The sequence below is a fragment of the Nothobranchius furzeri genome, chromosome 14 (genome assembly GCF_043380555.1).
Source record: "Nothobranchius furzeri strain GRZ-AD chromosome 14, NfurGRZ-RIMD1, whole genome shotgun sequence".
Classification (NCBI taxonomy): Eukaryota; Metazoa; Chordata; class Actinopteri; order Cyprinodontiformes; family Nothobranchiidae; genus Nothobranchius; species Nothobranchius furzeri.
In genome coordinates, this window is record NC_091754.1 from 10,438,175 (window position 1) to 10,462,023 (window position 23,849).

Below are 23,849 nucleotides of genomic sequence, written 5' to 3' on the forward strand. Positions count from 1 at the left end.
CAAGACCCAGCGGATACCCTCTAGTAAACAATTCTCATTTGTAAACAAAAATAAAATTCAAGAGTTTAATGCAGAACTGATTTTATTTAGATATTTCTTTTATATGTACATGTTTAATCTTTATTAACCATTTTTTCTAGCAAAGTAAAAAGCTGTCAAAGTTCTCCCTTCTCTCCTGTGCCCTCTGCTGCTCTGCCTCCCTCTGCAGCCTCGTGTCCTCCCTGATCAGCTCCAGAAGCTGGTCATCGCTGTCACCTTCCCCTGGATGCCCATTTTCTCCAGAATAGTCTTAACAAACATGTAAGAAAAGAAACCGGAAGAGAAAAGAGGAAACGGGTTATTCCTTTCATGTTTTCACAGAAAAAATAAACTCAAACGAGTTTTTAAAATATGAAGTGTTATTGTACCTCCATGCCACAGCCGCCGAATACTTTGCTCCAGTGATCATGTGTTCCATCTCCGCCCTAAGCTTAATAAATTCCCTGGTTTTCTCTTTTGTCCCTAAAATACAAACTTCTATTAAAATCAGGGGGAAAACGTAGCGGGAGAAGTACGACACCGAGCGGCCGAACATACGAGCCGAGACCGCATTACAAGCACTTTTACTGTAACATTTTTAACTAAAATAACGTTCATGTATCACAAAAAGTCCTTAACCTAACAGTTTTAAAGTTTATACTAACATTTATATGCGCAATCCTCTCCGACGGCTCCCGCTTCACTGTCCGCCATTGTTTTGAAGTTTTTCTGCTGGCCGGCTCGCAAGGCATCTTGGGAAATGCTACCTGTTGAAGGATACACCGGACCCATCCTTCATTCAGGCAAAAAGAAGGCCGGATTCGTCGACCGCATATGAAGGAGTCTTCGAATTGGGACAGGCCTAGTCGCGGCGCTGTGACGTAACCGGCCGACGAATCCGGCCGACGTAGGATGCAGACCCTGAATTGAGACACAGCCAATAACTTTAATGACATATTTTGTTTACAAGCAGCTTTAGGAAAGTTGTTTCTTTAGCTTTCATGTTTATAGTCACGTTTATGTTTGTTCACAAGTTCACTTTGCTGCAGTGACTTCATATTCTTACAAATATAATAAAATAGTGACACTAAAATTATACAAATGACTCCTTATGAAAGGAAGCTCATTAGAGAGCAGTGCAGACAGACTTACTACATGCTGCAGCTGTTTTTGTAGGCCAGCTGCTGCTGAATTTGGGGAAAGTTATTCTGCACACATCCAGATCAGATGGTCGATTACAGAAAATAATGTAATTCAATAATTTCTAAACCATGGTCTCAGATTTGGAGGTGCTGATCCTCATCCCAGCCGCTTCACATTCGGCCGCGAACCTACCCAGCAAGAGCTGAAGGTCAGAGCTGGATGAAGCTAGGAGGACCACATCATCCGCAAAAAGCAGAGACGAGATTCTCCTGCCACCAAACTCGACACACTCCACACCACGGCTGCGTCTAGAAATTCTGTCCATAAATGTGATGAACAGAACCGGTGACAAAGGGCAGCCCTGGCGGAGTCCAACCCTCACTGGGAACAGGTCCGACTTACTACCGGCTATGCGGACCAAACTCACGCTCCTCTGGTAAAGGGACTGAATGGCCTTAACAGAAAGCCACCCACCCCATACTCCTGGAGCGTCCCCCACAGGGTGCCCCTGGGAACACGGTCATAAGCCTTCTCCAAATCCACAAAGCACATGTGGATTGGTTGGGCAAACTCCCATGCCCCCTCCATCACCCTTGCAAGGGTATAGAGCTGGTCCACAGTTCCACGGCCAGGACGAAAACCACATTGCTCCTCCTCAATCTGAGATTCAACTATCGATCGGACCCTCCTCTGCAGTACCTTGGAGTAGACCTTTCCAGGGAGGCTGAGGAGTGTGATCCCCCTATAGTTGGAACACACCCTCAGGTCACCCTTCTTAAAGATGGGGACCACCACCCCGGTCTGCCACTCCCTAGGAACTGCCCCCGATGACCACGCAATGTTGTAGAGACGTGTCAACCATGACAGCCCTACAACATCCATAGCCTTGAGATACCCAGGACGAACCTCATCCGCCCCCGGGGCTCCGCCGCTGTGTAGTTGTTTGACTACCTCAGCAACTTCTGCCCCCGAGATCGGACAGTCCATCCCCAGGCCTCCCAGCTCTGGTTCCTCCTCGGAATGCGCATTGGTGGGATTGAGGAGCTCCTCAAAGTATTCCTTCCACCGTCCGACTATAGCCTCAGTTGACGTCAGCAGCTCCCCATCCCCACTGTAAACAGTGTGAGCGAGTTGCTGCCTTCCTCTCCTGAGGCGCCGGACAGTTTGCCAGAACCTCTTTGGAGCCGATCGATAGTCTTTCTCCATGGCCTCACCAAACTCCTCCCACGCCCGAGATTTTGCCTCGGCAACTGCCACTGCTGCACCTCGACCGGAAAAGGGTGGCTTGCCACCTCCGGGTCGGGGGAGAGGTCCTACCTCAAGTGGAGGAGTTTAAGTATCTCGGGGTCTTGTTCACGAGTGAGGGTAGGAGGGATTGGGAGATCGACAGGCGGATTGGTTCAGCGTCTGCAGTGATGCGGACGCTGAGCCGATCTGTCGTGGGGAAGAGGGAGCTGAGCCAGAAAGCCAGGCTCTCGATTTACCGGTCGATCTACGTCCCAATCCTCACCTATGGTCATGAGCTTTGGGTAATGACCGAAAGAACGAGATCGCGGATACAAGCGGCCGAAATGAGTTTCCTCCGTAGGGTGGCCGGGCTCAGCCTTAGAGATAGGGTGAGGAGCTCGGACATTCGGGAGGGACTCGGAGTAGAACCGCTGCTCCTCCGGATCGAAAGGAGCCAGTTGAGGTGGTTTGGGCATCTGGTCAGGATGCCTCCTGGACGCCTCCCTGGGGAGGTGTTTCGGGCATGTCCTGCCGGCAGAAGGCCCCCGGGTCGACCCAGGACACGTTGGAGAAGTTACATCTCCAATCTGGTCCGGGAACGCCTTGGGGTCCTGCCGGAGGAGCTGGTGGACAAGGCCGGGGAGAGGACGGCCTGGAGCTCCCTAGTTGGGATGCTGCCCCCGCGACCCGGACCCGGATAAGCGGAGGAAGACGAGACGAGACGAGAGACGAGAATAATTTCTAAACAGACTAAACAAGTAAAACATCAAATAAATCACTCTGCTGTCATCAGACGGAGTGATTCAGGGGGTGAGGTGTTCTTAATGATGAGGGTGGCTGAGGTGTGTCATCACTCACTTTGGTCTGGTCCAGCTACCATCTCTTTACTGGTGGGTCTCCTTCCTCAGTAGGTGACGTGAAACGCCAACCTCTGAACGTTCTGTGTTCCTTAGAGGAGAAGAAAAGTAACATTTGCAAGCTGGCTAAATTATTTTTTACTAGCATCTCAAGGACTTGGAGAAGCAGATCTTCACTTACCTAAACATCAGACCAGTTTGTCCCAGCTGAGCTCATCAGGGCATTAGTCTGACAGCCTGTCAGTGAAACACGGCTCCAGTCTTCTGGATGTGGACTCTAAAAAGCAAAGGAACATTTTTACTTTGTTTTAATTATTTTACAGCCAATTTCATCAGCTTTCCGACGCTCACGCTCATACAGACGGTGAGCTTTGCTGCGTCTGACTGATGCAGAGTTAGTTTTTATATCTGCAGTGAGACAAAAAACTAACCTCACTCCACTCAGAGATCGTTCTTTAAAACTCTATTAAATCCACTGTGTTGATGCACTTTAATGACTTTGTCACGCTGCATTTTAGCTGATATGGGACTTTATTTACTGGATGCTAAGATTACATCACACTCATGTAGAATAACACACAGGCTCTCTGCTGTTACAATCAGTGGGAGGTTATCATCTGGTGTAAAAGAAGGCGTTGATCAGAAATCACGTTTTATTCCACGAAAATCAGCCAAATCCACATTAATCTGGGTGCTAACTTTACTAGCATACTGTGCTAGCGATAGCAAGCCGGATGCTAACGCTTTAGTGCTGCTAATGCCCGTAAATCTAAAGTAAAGTTTGTCGACATTTTAGAGTGATATGAAGCTTACCGCTCTGCTGCTGTGTCCCGGTGCTGCCAAATTCAGATGGAAATGACTCCTTTTAGATAGATGAAGCCCTCAGTACTTAGCCACTAGCCTGGAGACAGAACGAATGAACCACGCGCGCGCACACACACACACACACATACACACACACACACACACACACACACACACACACAAGCAAACGCAAACACACTACTTTTTCTTCTGTGTTTTTTTAGCAGTAGTGTCATCAGCTCCTGGGTTTAAATACTGCCACACCACCCTTCCTTAAACGAGGAACAGTTTTGAGCTGTGTGTGGCTAAAATAACCAGACATTCTGCATTTTTCCAATAGAACTACAAAAAATCTTAGCGAGAAGAAAAAATGGCGGATTGGCTCTGTGTTTAGCCGAGGGCTATTACCATAGTTGGTAGTTATCCTGACGAAATAAATTACTGATGTAATAGATAATGTGAAAAACTGAACGGGTGGACAAATATGCCCAAAACTTAATTATTAAATATCTAAATAGCAACTCCAGTGAATAATATAAGCCTTTTTGCTCACTTAGACACTTAAAATGTGAAACACACTGTGTTAATGGATAAAAAAGTGGGTTTTTCATGTTATGTCTCCTTTAAAGACCTGCGGATACCCGACATGGGCAATAAACAAAGGAAAACAACAAACAACAACAGAAAGAAAAGAACAACCAAAGCAAAGAACCAGAAACCCAGAAAGATAAGAACCGAAACCAGTGATGACCCTACCATACATCAAAGGCCTAACAGAAAAAATAAGAGCAACGATGAAAAAACACAACATAAACACACCAACAAAACCATACACAACAGTTAGAAACAGACTACTGCACCCAAAAGGCAAGATACCAGCTGGACTTAAATGTGGAGTCGTTTACGAAATCCCATGCAAACTCTGCAATAAAACATACATAGGAGAAACCGGACGCCAACTCAACACACGAACAATAGAACATAGAAAGGAGTGCGAGAAAGAGGCAAGTCGAAAACACACAAGAGCAGCAAAACAAGAAGCAGGAAGTACAATAAAGAAGTCAGCCATAACAGATCAGTGCACAAGAGAAAACCAGGTAATGGACTGGGACAACACAAGGATCATAAACACCGAACAACAGAAATACAAAAGATGGATAAAAGAAGCCATAGAGATAAGGAGACGTGGATGTGGGACCATGAACAGAGAGGATGGAGTTTACTCATTGGATCGCGCATGGGACTGCGTCATCGGAGAGGGGAGAGAGGGCAGCAGAGGGCAACGACGTCCTCTGCTGTCCACGGATAAACGGAGTAGGAAGTGACGCCACCATCAGCGTCAGCTTTGAGGATGTTTTGCAGTCGGCAAACGAAACGTACATCAGCAATGTAAAGAGAAACATTCCCTGTGTTTTAAAAAGAACCAAAAATGGAATTATAAACTAAACACAGTAAGAACACACCAAATATACTTATGTGAAGTGAATATTAACATTAATAGGTATCTTATTATAATGTGTATGAGTGTAGATATTGATTATTTATTGATTATAATCAGATGGTGTTTTCCTGTCTGCAAATGAAAGGTTATTTTGTGGTCAATATGTAGGTGAAAATTAGACCACTTGGTACGTTACAGCGTCGCAAACGATTAAACTCCGAACGTCAGAGGGAAGAGCAATAACTGTAATGTTTTATATTAGAGATTCAAATAAATCTATATAAAGTTGTCCATCCATCTATCCATTTTCTGAACCCGCTTGTCCATGTGGGGTCGCGGGGGGTGGGGTGGGGTGGGGGGGGGCCTGGTGCTTATCTTCAGCGGTCAATGGGCAATCAGGCGGGGTACACCCTGGACAGAGCCAGTCCATCGCAGGGCAACACAGAGACACACCTAAGGACAATTAAGACAGACCAATTAACCTGACAGCCATGTGTTTGTTTTTGGACTGTGGGAGGAAGCCGGAGTACCTGGAGAGAACCCACGCATGCACAGGGAGAACATGCAAACTCCATGCAGAAAGATCCCAGGCCGGGAAACAAACCCAGGACCTTCTCGCTGCAAGGCAACAGCTCTAACCACTGTGCCACTGCGCAGCCCCTATAAAGTTGTCTGTTGTTGTAAATAATTATGTGTAATTGTTTGCGTTTTACTCCTCATGTTTCCTAAAAATGCAAATTAGCTAACCCACTATAATTCCGTTTCATCAGGGTTTGAGCAGCTCCGGTATCTCTTAAAGTCACTACATCCTGGCCAATATGGCTTCCTAACAGAGACACCACTCCAGCAGACATAAACTGCTTAAAACTCGAGTGAGGGGTTTCATAGTTATCCAACCTGTGTGAGACAACTGCACAAGCAGCTATGGGCTTCGGTGAAGGTGGTTTCCCACTCCTCCGGTTTTTTCGCTGGAGACAAAAACAATCTCTAATGAAATGACCTTTTTCGTGACAGTAGAAACACTCCGGAAGGTCACTAGGGTCAGAGGAGGAGTCAGAGGATCTCCTACGTCGACCGGGGTCAGCCCTTGACTCCCAAGACCAATGCGGTAGCTTAAACTCATCTGCTAACTGTGCAGTAGCCGAAAGAGTTGAGACCTTCTGTTCATTCAAATACAAAACGAGCCTCTCGTGTCTTTTAAATTCCTCCACCATAATCAGCTCTTTGAGGTCAGCTAAGGAGTCTACCCCTAAAGCAGAGCACCATTTTTCAAAGAGGACAAATTTCTCATGAGCATATTCAACATACGTCTGATTAGGCCGAGGTTTTTCAAAACGAAAGCGCTGACGGTAGGCCTCAGGAACAAGCTCATAAGCATTTAACATGGCAGCTTTCACGCATTCATAATTAGAACTGTCCGTTAGAGACAGAGCCGAAATTACCTGAAGGGCCTTACCTGTGAGCCTGCACTGCAACAGTAACGACCACACTTCACGAGGCCACCGGAGAGTTACCGCAATCCTCTCGAAAGCAGACAAAAACCCCTCCACTTCAGTCTCTCGGAAGGGCGGAAGAAGCTAAACACATTTGGAGACATCGAAGGCGGGCGGCCATGTTGTGGCAGCCGAAGGAGACGTGGCGTCTCGGAACAGGTCAGGCTGCGACGGAGACAAAGGCAAGAGACGGTCTGCAGCCGTCTGGTTCCAAGCAGCGGCAGCCTCCAGAGTCCTCATCTGTAGTGCGATTTCCCGAAGACGAACCTCAGTATCTAGTCTTTTTAGTTCCATTTCATGACAGAGGGTCCTCTCAAGAGTCCTTCCCTCCGCCTCAATCCTCAGGCGAGCCAAACGCAGCTTTAGCCGGGTTTCAGTGAGTGGAGTCCAGGGAGAAGACGCTCCCGACGAGTCAGATTCCTGAGCTGAATCTTCAGTGGAAGAAGGCGGAGCCGAGGCGAGGGTCTCCCTCTTCTGAACGAGCCAGCCCGTTTTCTCGTCCAAGGGCGGCGGAGACGCACCAGGAGTGGATGGCGAAGGGAGGAGTCCCTGTGTTTCAAAGTAATCCACCACCAATTTACGAAGAGCAGCCTTGGTTAGCTGCTTCGGCAGAGGGAGACTGAAATGGGTGGCAACCTGCTGCAGATCGGCTTTGCTGCAACTCTCCAGAAGGCGGCGTGAAGGAGCCGGCACAAATGCGTGCAGGTCGAAGGTTGCCATGCTCGGCCTCTAAGGGACACAAACACAATGTTAATATTGTTACACACACTTAAAATTATGTCGGGAAAGGGGGTAAAATAAAGAAAAATCCCTGACGAGCCCCCACGTTATTACGTCCCCGGCTCTCTAGGAGAGATGAGGAGGGGAGTAATAAAATTAGTGTATGGGTAAATAATAAACAAAGTGCTGTGTCGCTTAAAAACAAGACCTTTATTACAAAACGGGATGTTTACAAGGAACTAAAAAACAATACTATATACAAAACAAACGAAGATATTCAAAAAGGAGAAACGAAAAGCACCAACCCAGAAGGGTGTGGCGAGAAAACTGAGAATAATATATATATATTCCAAAGGGGAGATCCTAAAGTCAATGTCAAAAGCCATTCCGAGGTCAAATTATCCAAACAATCTACCCAAATCCAAATACAAGCGCGTTATCTATCTAATTTCCAGAAGAGCGAACCGAGGAGAAGAGAATAGCCCAAACTGTTCCCAGTCTGCACTATCCTTGACCTTCTCAAAGAACTGATGGCTGTGGGGCAGCTTTTAATAGCTGTCTAGTAATTACCTCTGATTAAAGACAGCTGGGCACCGGCATACGGGCGAGGCAAAGGCCACTGAGGCCATCTTGTAGCCGAAAAGGGGCACGACACGTAACAAGCACTTTGCTCTGTTTTAAATGTGCAATAGAAATAAAGTTGTATAGTATGATGTGGTGTTTTTATTGCTTTGCTTCTTAAAGCAGAAAATATATTTTCAAAACTGGAAATTTTATGTACTAGGTTTGTGGGTGGGGCCTTGTTTTGGGTGATAAAAGACTTCCTGTCATTGGCTGGTGTCACAGAAGTGACCCCAGTCTATTATTACAGTCAATAGGTACTCATCCAAAGACTCTTTGATGGACGAAAGACAAAGGTGGAAGACAAAATGTTATGAACACAAATGTAATAGTACCTCTTCTATTCATAACAACATTCTGTCTTCCATGTACTTTTAAATGAATAATTAAGCAACAAAATAAACTCCATAGAAACAAGTCAAAATATTGCTTTGAGAGAGAGATTGTTCTTATGGACAAAGACTCTTCAGCTGGCAGCTTCTGAATGGATGCAGAGTTATTCCCTGAGTCAAACGAATGAGGCTCGGCTTTCCTGCTGATGTGAAAAAGATTCTGGGAGTGATGGATTATGTTTAGTGTGATACAAAAAGTGTTGCTGGAGGAGAAATTTTACCCTGAAGTCTCATGTTTCATAAAGATGACGGTCTTAATGTGAAAAAGCACAAAGCGAGAACTTGGGAATTTTACACCAATGCAAAGATTGGTGTCTGCCCAGTGGGGCCTTCAGAACTGAAATCAGAGACAAAAGTGTCCATCAAGCCCATTGAAGACTCTAAAACACAGAGTCAGAGACTCACCGGGTGGAGAAACAAAAAATAAGAGGCTGGACTTTAACATCAGCTAGTTCAGAAATCCTTTCATACAATTTTATAGAACTTGTCTTGCCTTAGGATAGAGATGTTTCTAATATCTCCTGAAAATGTAAAATCTTTAGCCGTCTGTGGGATCGAAGGACCCAATGGGAATCTATCTGGGAATCATTTTCTACCAGGGCTTGATTTTCTGTTTGAACTTCACCGGACTTCCCACATGGTGGCCCAGTGTGTCGCAGTCCAGACTTCCTGTCAACCACTCACTCACAGGAACCAGATCCATCAGATATTCTGTAGCTTGTACAAAACGTTGCTTCATCATCAGGGTCCACAAAAATAGCGCCCGTTTTCAGGAATTACTTTGAATTTAAAAAAGTAAGCAAAACTGAGAAGTGTGCCATTGAACCACTCCATCCAAGATGGGTGTCAAAGCCCTCAAACTGGTAAGCAACAATGGAGTTATTCATAGAAAACTCCTTCAGGTTTTATGGAGTTAATTTTACCTTTATTAAAGATTTCATGGCTCATTAATCAAATCAAATCAAATCAATTTTATTGTCACGTCGCATGTGCAGGTACACTGGTACAGTACGTGCGAGTGAAATTCTTGTGTGCGAGCTTCACAGCAACAGAGTTGTGCAAAAATACAATAACGTAAAAACAAGCTAAATATAAAAATGGCTAATCTAAGTAATAATATGTATAGTATGTAAGATATATACATTACTAAATGTGTGTACTAAGTATGTTTTCCTACGTGTGTGCGTGTGAGTGTGTGTATAGTGTGTATATACATGTTTTACAAATGAATAAAGTAAACAATAAAATAAGATATACAGTGGGGCAAAACAGTATTTAGTCAGCCACCGATTGTGCAAGTTCTCCCACTTAAAATGATGACAGAGGTCAGTAATTTACATCATAGGTACACTTCAACTGTGAGAGACAGAATGTGAAAATAATCCATGAATTCACATGGCAGGATTTTTAAAGAATTTACTTGTAAATCAGGGTGGAAAATAAGTATTTGGTCAATGACAAAAATTCAACTCAATACTTTGTAACATAACCTTTGTTGGCAATAACAGAGGTCAGACGATTACTATAGGTCTTTACCAGGTTTGCACACACAGTAGCTGGTATTTTAGCCCATTCCAAAGTTGAAGTGTACCTATGATGAAAATTACTGACCTCTGTCATCATTTTAAGTGGGAGAACTTGCACAACCGGTGGCTGACTAAATACTTTTTTGCCCCACTGTATAAAATATACAGAGGTTGGTATGTGCAAAACAGTGGCATTAATGTACAGTATGGAGTGTGTAATGTTGGAGTTTCAGTAGTGAGGGTGAGGTGTCTATGAAGTGTTCAGCAGTCTGATTATTGACTAAATTATCATTATGATTAGTTGCAATTGAGGATGAATAAAATGGTGTCCTATGAATTGAACCAATTCCCCCGTATGAGCCGTTGAACTTTGCCAATTTTCATTTACACTGTGTTTTAATTGTTATGGGAACATTTATTTTGTCTTTGCTTTCTCATGATTTTCTTGAAAACTACATTTATGTGTTGCTTACAGTTCTGCAGTTGCAACAAATATATAAAGTTTCCCATGGTTCCTAAAGAAGCTGGAACAGGGACTCTTCTTTTGAAACTTTAAAGGACTTGTTTCATGCTATTATTATTAATATTGTTATTTTATGTAACAAAATATTATTATTGATAATGATAATAATACATTCTATTTATAATGCGCTTTACATTACAGAAGTAATCTCAAAGTGCTACAGAGTATAGGGGAATGGTATAAGGTACACAGCTAGTTAAAAACACTGTTAAAATTCCAGGATACTATCAAGTATGGAAAATAAAAACAGTCCCCAGAAGTAGATAAAACCCATCTAAAAAGTCATTACAATAGATACAAACAATAAGTAAAAACAACACAATCAAGTAAAACACTCAATGGGCCATTGTGCACTAGAAAGTCTTATTAAACAAAAAGGTCTTGAGGCCTTTTTTGAAAAGCTCCACAGATTGTGTGGCCCTTAGAAACTCTGGGAGAGAATTCCAAAATTGAGGGGCCACTGCCTTGAAGAGCCTGTCTCCCATAGTGGAGAGTTTAGTCAGTGGTTGGTGCAGGCGGTGTGAAGAGGTGGTAGATCGCAGGGTTCTTGTGGCAGTGTGTGGGATGAGAAGTTTGCTCAGATAGGCAGGAGCAGTTCCATGGGTGCACTGGTGAGTAAGAAGGCCAATTTTGTACTGAACTCGATATTGGATGGGCAGCCAATGAAGTGATCTCAGAACTGGAGTGATATGATTGTATTTGCGTCTCCTCATCAGGACCCTGGCAGCTGAGTTCTGGATGTGCTGGAGCTTTTGTATGCTCTTGCCGGGGGCCCCAACGAGGAGGGCATTGCAATAGTCCAACCTGGAGGAGATAAATGCATGGACCAATTTCTCTGCATCTGGCTGGGAAAGAGAGGGATGGAGTTTAGCAATGTTTTTGAGGTGGAGAAAAGAGACCTTGCAGAGGTGGCGGATGTGGGTGTCAAATGTAAGATTTGAATCTAGCCTGATACCAAGATTTGTTACAGTAGAGGAAAGGGGAATGTCATGACCAAAAATGGAAATACTGCTAAGGGAGAGAGACTGTGTTTGATGTGGATTGCCGATAATGATAGCTTCAGTTTTATTACTGTTTAGTTGAAGAAAATTTGCAGTCATCCATGCCCTCATCTCCTCCAGGCAGACCTGAAGTACAGATGGACGAGTTTTAGGTGTAGTGGAGTCCATTTTCATGTATAATAATAATAATAATAATACATTTTATTTCAACAGCGCCTTTCTGAACACTCAAGGGCACTTTACAGAGATAAAATACACAACAATAAAAGATAAAACAGCATAAAACAAACAGACAGATTGGAGCAACGAGAGTAATTATTGGAATGCTAGATGGAACAGGTGAGTTTTGAGTCTGGTTTTAAAGAGAGTGAGGGAATCAATGTTACGGAGGTCAGGAGGAAGTGAGTTCCAGAGCTGGGGAGCAGAGCGGCTGAAGGCCCTGCTCCCCATAGTGACCAGACGGAAAGGTGGGACTGAGAGGTGGATGGAGGAGGAGGACCTAAGGGAACGGGTGGAGGTTGAAGGATGAAGGAGGTCTGAGAGGTACGGTGGAGCTAGGTTATGGATGGCTTTGAATGTATATAGCAGAATTTTGAATTGGATTCTGGAAGTGACAGGGAGCCAGTGGAGCTGCTGAAGAACAGGGGTGATGTGGTGGAAGGAGGGAGTTCTGGAAATGATGCGGGCTGCCGAGTTCTGGAGAAGTTGGAGTTTATGGAGGGATTTGTGAGGAAGACCGAAGAGAAGAGCGTTGCAGTAGTCAATACGGGAAGTGATGAGGCTGTGGACAAGAATGGCGACCGAGTGAGTAGTGAGGGAGGGGCATAGGCGGTTAATGTTACGTAGATGGAAGTAGGCAGACCGGGTAATATTGTTTATGTGGGACTGGAAGGATAGTGAGGAGTCGAGGATGACACCCAGACTCTTGACCTGAGGGGAGGGGGAAACTAAGGAGTTGTCGACGGGAAGTGTAAAGCTGTGGATTTTGGATAGTAAAGATTTAGTGCCGACAAGTAACATTTCTGTTTTATCACTGTTGAGTTTGAGAAAGTTTGATGTGAACCAGTCTTTGATTTCAGATAAACAATTGGTGAGGGAGGAAGGAGGAAGTGAAGAGGAGGGTTTGGAGGATACATAGAGCTGGGTGTCATCCGCGTAACAATGAAAATGGATGTCAAATTTACGGAAAATATTTCCCAGGGGAAGAAGGTAAGTGATGAAAAGGAGTGGACCGAGAACAGAGCCTTGGGGGACGCCAGTAGTGACAGGGAAGGGACGGGAAGTGAAGGATTTTAGTTGAATAAACTGAGTACGGCCAGAGAGATATGAACGGAACCAATCAAGTGGGGTATGAGAAATGCCAAGGGAAGACAATCTATGGAGGAGGATGGTGTGAGAGATGGTATCGAAGGCTGAACTCAAGTCGAGGAGGATGAGAATGGAGAGCAGTCCAGTATCGGCAGCAGTGAGGAGGTCATTAGTGATTTTTATGAGTGCAGTTTCTGTACTGTGGCCAGGACGAAAGCCAGACTGGAAGGGCTCATAGAGGCTATTGAGCGTGAGATGAGCATGGAGTTGAGCAGAGATTATTTTTTCAAGGATTTTTGAAAGAAAGGGAGGATTTGAGATGGGACGAAGATTATTGAAATTATTGGGATCGGTGCCGGGTTTCTTTAATATTGGAGTAATAGATGCAGTTTTGAAAAGTGAGGGAACAATACCGGTAGAGAGGGAGGAGTGGATTATGGCGGTTATGAGAGGGAGAAGGGAGGTGAGACATGTTTTAACCAAAACTGTAGGGAGGGGGTCGAGAGAGCAGGTGGTGGGCTTGGATTTACAGATAATATCAGATATTTCGGATGAGGTGGGAAGAAGAAAGGAACAAAATGACTGGCAGGGTGAAAAAATCTCAGGGGGAGGGGAAGAACTTTGAATTAATTGCTGGTGTATGGAAGCAATCTTCTGAATAAAGAAGGTTAATAAAGAGTTACATGAGTCAGCAGAATACAGGTGGGGGGGTGGGGGGGGGGGTAGAGAGTCCGGGGGATGAAAAATATTGCGCATTATTGAGAACAGAGTCCTAGAGTTGCCTTCATTGGCGGAAACCAATCCAGAGTAGAAAGCAGATTTTGTATGTTTAATTGAGTCCAAGTATTGAAGCAGATGAGTTTTGTGCATTTCTTTGTGTACTGCAAGACCAGTTCGTTTATAGAGGCGTTCGAGTTGATGTCCTTTGGCTTTCATCTGTCGGAGTTCAGGTGTAAACCAGGGGGCAGAGTGAGTAAAGGAGACGGACAGAGTTTTGACAGGTGCAAGAGAATCCAAGATATTGTGGAGTGTGGAGTTATAATGAGAAACAAGATGGTCAGGAGAAGTAGAACTAGGGATGGATATAGTGTTAATAATAGATGACAGGGTGTCTGGGTTAATGTTTTTGATATTGCGGAATGAGATGTGACGGATAGGCTTAGTTCTTAAAGAGGAGAGGGGGATGTTGAATGACAGAAAAAAGTGATCAGATATATTTACATCATTAGCAGAACAGTTAGATGGGGTTAAACCAGAGCAGCAGATTAAATCAAGAGAGTGACCTTTAATGTGCGTGGGAAAATTAGAATATGTTTGAAAATCGAAGCTGTTGAGGCAGGAGGAGAAGTCTCTGGTGAGGGGGAGGTTCAAGTTGTCCATATGAATATTTATATCACCAAGCAGAATGATATTGGGGGAGAGGGTAGTGAGCTGGGTGAGTAATGAGGAGAAGTCTTTTAAAAAGTCACTATTATATAACTGAGTGTTGTCTGCATAACAGTGAAACGATATTTTGTATTTATGGAAAATTTGTCCAAGTGAAAGCATGTAGATGGAGAAAAGAGTTTGCCCAAGAACCAACCCCTGTGGTACTCCTCAATTTACATTATGGGGGGATGACTGACATTGTCCTAAAGCTACAAATTCCGTTCTGCCCGTAAGGTACTCCTGGAACCAATGTAGTGTGGTTTCCGAAAGGCCAACCACAGTCTGGAGTCGATTTAGTAAGATGGTATGGTCCACAGTGTCAAACGCCGCTGACAGATCCAGTAGGAGAAGAGATGGTGAGCCCTGATCCGCAGTTAGAAGTAAATCATTCTTAACACGGACCAGGGCAGTTTCTGTGCTGTGGGCTGAACGGAAACCGGACTGGAATTTTTCTTACAGATTATGAGTATTGAGATGATTGTGGAGTTGGTGTGCTACAGTTTTTTTCCAGTATTTTAGCTAAGAAAGGTTTATTAGAGATGGGTCTGTAATGGGACAAGATAGCAGCGTTTAGAGAGGGCTTTTTCAGACTGGGATGAATTATTGCAATTTTGAGGGCTGAGGGAACCTGACTTGAATGTAATGACTGGTTTATAATTGTAGTGATTGATGGACTGACAACTGTAATATTTGATTTGAAAAGTTGTGTCGGGAGAGGGTCAAGGGGGCAGGCTGAGGTATTCATGCTTTTTATTGTTTTCTCCACCTCTGTCTGGGTGGCTGCTGAGAAATCAGAAAAGGTATTTAATGTATGTGGAAGGGTGGTGTCAAACGGATGCCGAACTGTACGACTGATGGAGGATTGGATTGATGCCACCTTGTTGGTAAAAAAGTCCATGAATCTATTGCATTTATCTATGCTAGTGTCAGTATGTGGATTTGTAGGAGGGTCTAGCAGTGAATTTATGGTGTAGAATAGCTGCTTTGAATTTCCAGCACTGTTTACGAATTTCTGTGAAAAATATTTTGACCTGGCAGCAGTGAGTGCTCTAGAGTATGTTCTTTGATGGTCCCGGTAGGCCAGTTTATGGACAAGCAACCCCTTGGAGGTAAACAGACGCTCCAGGGCACGGCCATTTTTTTTTCATTTTGCGTAGTTTTGTTGTATCCCATGGGGCTGACCTGGAGAATGTAACTGACCTTGTTTTTATTGGTGCATGTGATTCAAGGATATTGCAGAGGTTTAAGTTGTAACTGTGAACAGATTCGTTTACTGAGGTGTGATGTTTAACTGATAGAATATTCTGAATGTCCTGATTAAAGCTGATGGGGTCTACAGCTTTTAAATTTCTGAAATGGATGTGATGTTTTGGCTTACTGATTGTGTCTTTTAGTGGCAGTTCCATGGAGACAACACTATGGTCAGACACACCTAAATCATAAACCTGTAAGTTTGTAATGGCGGGAGTGTCTGTAATGACCAAATCTAGGGTACGACCTGTGTGTGTAGGAACTGTGACGTGTTGAGTAAGATGTAAGCAATCTAGTACATCCAGAAACTCAACTGCAGAACGGTTTGTGGGACAATCTACATGCAGATTAAAATCACCCATAATAAGTGTATAATGTGACATTGCACAGAGTGATGTAAGAAAGTCTTGCATTTCAGAGATGAATCCAAGTTGTGGTTTTGAAGGACAATAGATTAGAAGCATGGTAATTGCTTCTTTTTGTGGTCTGCATCTAAAGAGCAGACATTCAAAAGTTTTTGGCTCTTGCATTGGGAGGGGGATTACAATTAAGTTGCTTTGATGGATAACAGCTAGCCCCCCACCACGGCCGCTGGTCCTAGCCTTCTCCAGATATGTATACCCTGGTGGGCAGGCTTCATTTAGTGACAGATATGAATCTGGTTTGTGCCAGGTCTCAATGAGGCACATCAGATCAAATTTTTTGTCAATAATATGATCCAGGATTAGACTACTCTTATTTGCCAATGACTGGGTGTTGAAGAGCTCTATTTTTAATTAGCTTATTATCTTACATTTTGGGAGAGAGCGGAGAAGGCTGAAATCTACTCCACGTTTTCCAAGACGCCGATATTTTACTTCCTTGTGTGCTCTTTTATTAAGCTTTGTTGTTATCGTGCTCTGATGACATAGCACATATCGCGTTGGGTGAACGCTGCAAAACTGCAGCCGGTGGAGCATTAGCCCTGTTGATGCAGATGGAGGCCCGGGCAGCTAAGGTGGATGCCCAGCCGGCCAAGTCAGAGGCCCAGGCGGCAAAGGTGGAGGTCCGGGCAGCGGAGGTGGAGGCCTGGGTGGCAGAGGTGGAGGCCCGCCCGACCAAGTCAGGGGCCCAGGTTGCAAAGGTGGAGGCCTGGGGAGCAGAGGTGAAGACCAAGCTGGTCGAGAAAGAGGCCCGAGCAGCAGAGGTGAAGGCCCAGGTAACAGAGGGAGGGGCCCAGGAAGCAGAGGTGGAAGTCTATGTGGCAGAAGTGGAGGTCCATCAGGCAGAGGTGAAGGCCCTGGTAGAGATCCAGGCGGCAGAGGTGGAGGCCTGGGCAATAGAAGTGAGGGTCCATGTGGCCAAAGAGGAGGTTCAGGCAGTACATATTGAGGCCCAAGTAGCAGGGGTAAAGGCCTATGCAGCAGAGGTGAAGGCCCACTCAGCAGAGGCGGGGGCCCATGCAGCAGAGGTGGAGGTCCATACCACTGAGGTGGAGGCCCATGCAGCTGAGGTGGAGGCCCATGCAGTGGTGGTGGAGGCCTATGCAGCAAAGGTGAGGGCCCAGGCAACAGAGGTGGAGGTCCAGCCAAACAGGGTGCTGATCCAGCGAGCAGAAGTGGAAGTCCAGCCAACAAAGGTGAAGACCCAGCCAACAGAGACTGTGGCCCAGCTGGCAATGGTGATTGCCTGGCTAGTAGATGTAAACAACCCGAAAGCAGAGGTAGAGGTCCAGCTAGTGGAAGTGGAGGCCTAGCTGGTAGTGGTGCTAATACCAGTTGCAGAGGTTGAGGCCCAGGGTTTAGTTCAACATCCCCAGCCAAGAGAAGCATCAGCATGAGATTAAAAACACCAAGAAGCGGTCTACCTGTGAAGGCTTATTCCTGTTTATCTTGGGGTGGTCTGGCATGGCCATAGTCCAGTATTCTAGTGTACAGCATATGCTGACTCCATCTGGCTGGATACAGGGTTTGACTGCTAATTTTTCTTGGACATGCTGAGGTCAACAGAAGATAGAGTGTTATCCACACCACAGAGCAGGACTTTGATAGTACAATCCAAGGTCCTTCACGCTTTTTAGATGACTTTTCCAGCAAACACACAGGACCTGTCAAGCTGTGTGTCAGCACCTCGGCAGCCATTTTGTTTCTTTGATGAAATGTAAGTTATGTTTGTGAGCCGTTCCTTAAACCTGGAATTGAGACACTTGGATTCGATTAAACCCTGCCTCCCCTCTGTGTGAATTCCACTGGCTGGTTAGGGTTAGACTGCAGTTTCATGCAGGCAAACATGCATTTTTGGGCTCTAGGCATTATTTAAAGTGCAGACTAGATGAGAAATTAATCACTTCTTTACAAATGTGGAAATTAATATCCCTGGGAGCTACACAGAGAAACTGGGTGTTAGTGTTTACAGTCCATAGAGCGAGGGATCCGGACTCTAGACTACCTGGATGGGGAGGAGCGGGGCATGATGACACAGCCATGCCCCATCCAGCTGGCTGCAATAGCTTAAGAAATTTGCAGAGTAGAAGTGAAGAAGCAGCTGAGACAGGAAAATGCATGCATGAAGCCAAAAACCACTTTAGGGGTATTTTTCATGAGGAAATAAAAATATAACACGGTCAAAAGCCCCAGAAAGTCAATTTTGCATTATATAGTCCTTTTTAAAACATTTGTGGAAACTTTGATTAAAATGATTAACAGTAAAATATCATTTTGATGTGTTTCATTGACATTTTGTTGAATTCTTGTAAACTTTGGCAAGCAGCCGTCTGATAAAATTTATACTTTAAAACGTATTTTTTTCTTTAATGAAAATACGAATAGCTATTTGTTACAGAGAGATAGAAAACACAAAAGTCAAAAGCTCAGGCAGACACATCAAAAGGGAATAAACAAAGGCTTCTGACGCTGAGTGAACTCGTCAACAAGAGGAAAAGTCTTCGGTTAAAAACCACCCAGAGGTTCACGGACGTGGTCCAGCATCACTAGGAAACATCCTCACACAATGGTCGTAGTGAATGTATCTGTGTACGCACGCGCACACACACACACACACACACACACACACACACACACACACACACACACACTAGGGGTTGTATGAACTAGTCGACTAGTCGACCTCACGGCTCTATAGTGAGTTTTTATGCCTGTCATGGACTAGTCGCTGTCACGTGATAATGACTGACAAGATGCAGTACTCGGAAAAGACAGCAGGTGATAAGCCCCTGCGTCGGGAGGCAGAGGCGACGCGCTGTGCCAGAGCGTCGGTACTGACACCAGCGGTAAAACGGACATTAAACCAAAATTGTGTCCTTTTTGCAATTTTACTTTCCCCTCACCCCCATCCTAATCTTAAGTCGACTAGTCGATTCATACAACCCCTAATCAGAAGTGAGGAACAGAAAATGGAATAATTATTGTACTGTTTAGAGCAGCAGGAACTCCGAGAGGCTGCAGGCGCACCAGTGAGTTTGGGGGGGGGGGGGGGGGGGGGGGGGGGGAGATGTGGGCACAATTTTAATTGTTAAAAACTCCAGCGAACCTACCCACCCCCCCCCCACCCCCACCCCCCGTGCCGCTTCAGGTGTATGACGTCATCAACGACTAGTCGAAGTTGACTCGATTTTCATTACTTCACTGTCGACTTTAAAAAAAATTATGTCATGCAACCCCTAACACACACACACACACACGCACGCACGCACGCGCACACACACACACACAGCTTGATGAATACATGAAAACTACGAATGCTGGAGAGACATTACTCACTCTGAGAAAACTGTGAAAGCATCGCTTTGAGGCAAAAACTGAAGCCAACATTTTCAACAGCTTGAGACAGGTAGTTTCTATGGCGCTTAGGCAGAACAAACAACAGTATTTAGATGGCAGATGTTAGCTAAAGATGTCTTTTTTCCTGTTCCTACTTAGAACGTCTTGTGGTGTATGGTAGCTCGGTGGGAGCACCCTTAGTTTAGTTGTACCTTCAGATACAAAGACAACAAAGGACTGTTCTGTTAACTTTGCTTCCATTCATGTTGCTGTTTTCTTTGTTTATTTAAACTTGTTTGGTAATTTATGTTTCTTCGTGTGTGTGTGTGTGTGTGTGTAATTATAGCTGAAACAGAACTCTCAGGTTGTAAATCACACACACACACACACACACACACACACACACACACACACACACACACACACACACACACACACACACACACACACACACACACACACACACACACACACACACACACCTATAGAGCCTGTGGCAGAAAGGTTAGGAAGCCAAAAGAACTCCTTAGTCAGCATAAAAACCCTCCATCAGGTGCAACGCCATACAAGTCTGGACTGACTCATCCTTCGCTCTGGCCTTGTTACTGATGATTCCTGACAGCTGTAGGTTTTACCGTCACAATCATCAACATTTGTCTCATTTTCAGGTCCGAGTTTTAACAACTGCTCCCAAAATATCTAGTTAGGAAGTTGCTTATGTTCTCTTTTCACTCTGTTCAGAAAGTATTTGCATCATTTACCCCAGGGCAAGATGCAGTCTGTTCCTCTCCTCAGTGTCGCCATAGTAATTACAGCCATCACGTTACCTGACTGTTTAGCATAGCATTAGTCACACCAGCTATGTGAGGCCCTGAGGCAACAAAAAACATTGTCTTCTAATTCCAGGATTAAGATGAAGATGTCGTAAACGAGACTGTTAGAAGAAAATGGCTGCTCATAATAACTGCTTGTGATTAAAGCAAATGATAAAGAATGATGGTGTAGGTGTGTTGGACATCTGTTCATTAACTAAAAGCAGGACATTTTTAAGAAGCTAAATTAAGGTGAGGATTAAAACCAGACAGGCTGCATGAGCTATAAACATCTGTTTTCTAAGAAGATGCTTCATTTGGACATGTGCACTCGCTTAAACGCACGTCTTTTTTCTCCCCCTTCAGAGGTGCACGGGACGGAAAATCCACCCACAAAAAGACCTCTGCTAGACACTCGCTTTTGGCATGAAATGGCCCGGAAACATCACCAGAATAACATTAATAACAGGATGAGGGGGAACTCACAGGAAGATCGAGTCCAGAGGGGGCCACAGGTTGGGAAATTAAGTTTTATTTATTTTTATCAGTAAATGATCTGTAACACGCATGTCTTGGGACAGCTGCTCGAGACAAAATTGAGAAAATGTGCAAATTTCCCTTTGAAATTACACTAAACGTGTGCTTTATGACACTTTTGTTTATTTTAAAATGAACTGACAAATTTTATGAAAATCAGGCAAATTTTCATGCTGGAATTAAGTCTTAATTATGTCGTAATTGATTTACTGTCCATTCTTAATTAATTCAAAATGTGTTTTTTTGATTCACCACACAGCTTCCAGACTCCAACAACATGAAAGTAAAACACATTTTACAAACTCACTTGGGAATGCTGCTGACAGCTTGTCTCCAACAGTCACAGATAATAGCTTTATTTCTATTTCCTCCTTCAGTTTTATTTTCCTACTTTGGTGCATGAAGCTTCTTGTTAGCCTCATCATTTTCTTTTCTTCACATAAAAATGTTTAATGTTATGGTTTTTGTGCAAAGCAGGTTGCAGGGAAAGGCTCAGTTTCATCCACTACAAGCCAGCTGTGGGCTTGTTACAGTAGTGCCATCCTCTGGGCATTTCATCTGCACAAAAACACATTACAGTTTTGGCCAATTGCTTGAATGCATTTTGCAAAACTTGGCTCATAAGAAAACTCTACACACAAGAAAATAAGACACAACACTGGGAAATAAACCATTCACATCTATGTCAAATTGAAACTCTGCATTCAAAACCTAACAATCCTTTGTCAAAATGAAACTCTAATGACAAAATTATACCCACTTGCATCATATGAATAAACTTTCAAATCAGCAGCAACACACTAGTCTAATTTATATAAAACACTGCAAGCTTTTGTTTCCATTGTTTTTATTCAGTTCCACAGAAGGCACGTTTCCACAACACCCAGAAATGTTTGTTTATTTTTGTAGTAAATTAGTATTAAGTATTAAGTAACAAGAAATACTAAATACTGTTTTTGTTTGAATGCTGTTAAGCATTCAAACAATTGTTTTCCTGTTTCTCTTTATTCTTCTGCTTCTTCTTATTCTGCTTCCGTACACTTTTTGAACCTCTTCTTCTCCTTCAAATTTTGAGCTATTGCAACAATTTTATACCAAAACGTTCAGCTCGTTAAGCTCTTTCCGGCTATTACTTTTGGCATATATAACTTTAAAATTTTTCGAGTTATTAGGCTTTTTCTGCGAAAATTTTCCCATTGAAATGAATGGGATTGGTCAATTTTCAGCAAATTCCTATCACTTTTTTGACCTCAAACTCTATAGGGTTCCTTTTAACTTAGAGACTTCATTCAAAGTTTAACAAACTCACAAGACTTTCCTGTTTAACATATTATAGAGGCTTTTTGATATCTTTTACGGTTTTTCTAAAATCGCAGGTAGAAGTTGAGGTACGACTTGAAATTTTCAGAAAAAATCACAAAAGTTATAATGGGGAAAGATAGGAGCAGTGACCCTCCCTTGCTCCATTTCTGGCGTTGTACCGAGAGAACCGTAGGTCCGCTTGAAATGAGACACACACTGGCTTACAGCTAACAAAAATACCTTCGTTTTGAGCTATAAGTCATGACTGTACTCCAAACATTGTGGTTGTACGGTTCATTTGTTTGAGAAAATTCAAATTTAAAAAAATGTCTCTCCCCACTCTAAACTGAAAATTCCGCACTCTAACTTTTGAACTTCACATCTTCTGTGAACAACTCTTTACTACCCCCAGACCGTTTGGACTACCAAAACAAATTATAACTCAAAAGTAGGAATTTTTGTCAGCTTTTCAGAATGGGTTTCATTTTATCTGTAAGTGTTACCGTTCTTTCGCTACAAGCCTCAGAAATAGGAGAGACCCAGCTTTTCTCTCATTGAAACCCATGTTAAAGGAGCAGAGATGTTCTCCTCTGATCGGCTTCAGACAGCTAAAATTTTCTTGTCATAGCTTCTAGACAATTCATGGTAGGCACATAAAAATACACACCGATGACCATCAAAGCCTTCTGCCGCTCACACTTTTTGAATTTTTCAAATCGGTGCAGTACTTTTCAAATGGTGATGAGAAGTTTGACAGGTCCAATTTCACTTCTGAAGGACAGATTTAAAGGCTTCTCTCATTAACAGGAGTACAGCTGCAGGCCTCCAACAGCCAGGGGGAAAAGGCGGGAAAACAGTGCTGCTCTCTGATTGGTTGAGAGTGTTCAACCATTTTCTGTCCAATCAGGATCCAGCACCCACACAAATGACACATCAAATCGACCAGTTTGGTCTCAGGAATCTTGTATTCAATTTTAAATGCATTATCTGTTACCATGGCAACACAAGGAACTACATATCACTTTAACCAAGGAATTAATATTAAAAAGCTGAATATTGAGCCAATAACAGACTCCTTTTTTTTTAATCTTTTTGAACTATCTGTACTTCAAACTAGAAACAAGTTCAATCTGATTGACCGTCAGAAGGTGGGAAAGTGCCCCGCTCCCACCCAGCCCCCTGATTGGTTGAGAGAGGTCAATCGTCTTCTGGCTTAATGGAATTACACACCCACACTTGTGAGACATCAAATCGATCGGCTAGGCCTAAGGAATCCATCCATCCAACCAACCATCCATCCATCCATCTATCCATCCAACCAACCCACCAACCAACCAACCATCAATCCATCCATCCAACCAACCAACCATCAATCCATCCATCCATCCAACCAACCATCAATCCGACCGACCGACCGACCGACCCCCCCACCCCCCCACCCTCCCTCCCTCCCTCCCACCCACCCTTAATCAATTTCCCTCTGGGATTAATAAAGTATTTTTGAATTGAATTGAATTGAAAACAAAACTAGCAGCATAGCTGACATTTTAACACTAGTCAGAAGGCAGGAAACGCCCCCTCCTCCTTCGCTGCTCTCTCATTGGCTGAGAGTTTTCAATTGTCTTCTGCCTAAAAGGAAATTTGCACCCACAGATGGTACATCAATTCAACCTGCTTGGTCCCAAGA

The 23,849-nt window shown here is 43.9% G+C and overlaps 1 protein-coding gene across 1 annotated transcript in view; it reads left to right on the plus strand.

Moving 5' to 3' along the window:
- Window positions 1–23,849, plus strand: part of igfbp2b (insulin-like growth factor binding protein 2b) — a 65,601-nt gene that overhangs the window by 8,240 nt on the left and 33,512 nt on the right. Inside the window, exon 2 of the mRNA XM_015941849.3 lies at window positions 20,690–20,838. Within this exon, the coding sequence (XP_015797335.1) occupies window positions 20,690–20,838 (149 nt within the window). The remainder of the gene's footprint in view (window positions 1–20,689; window positions 20,839–23,849) is intronic.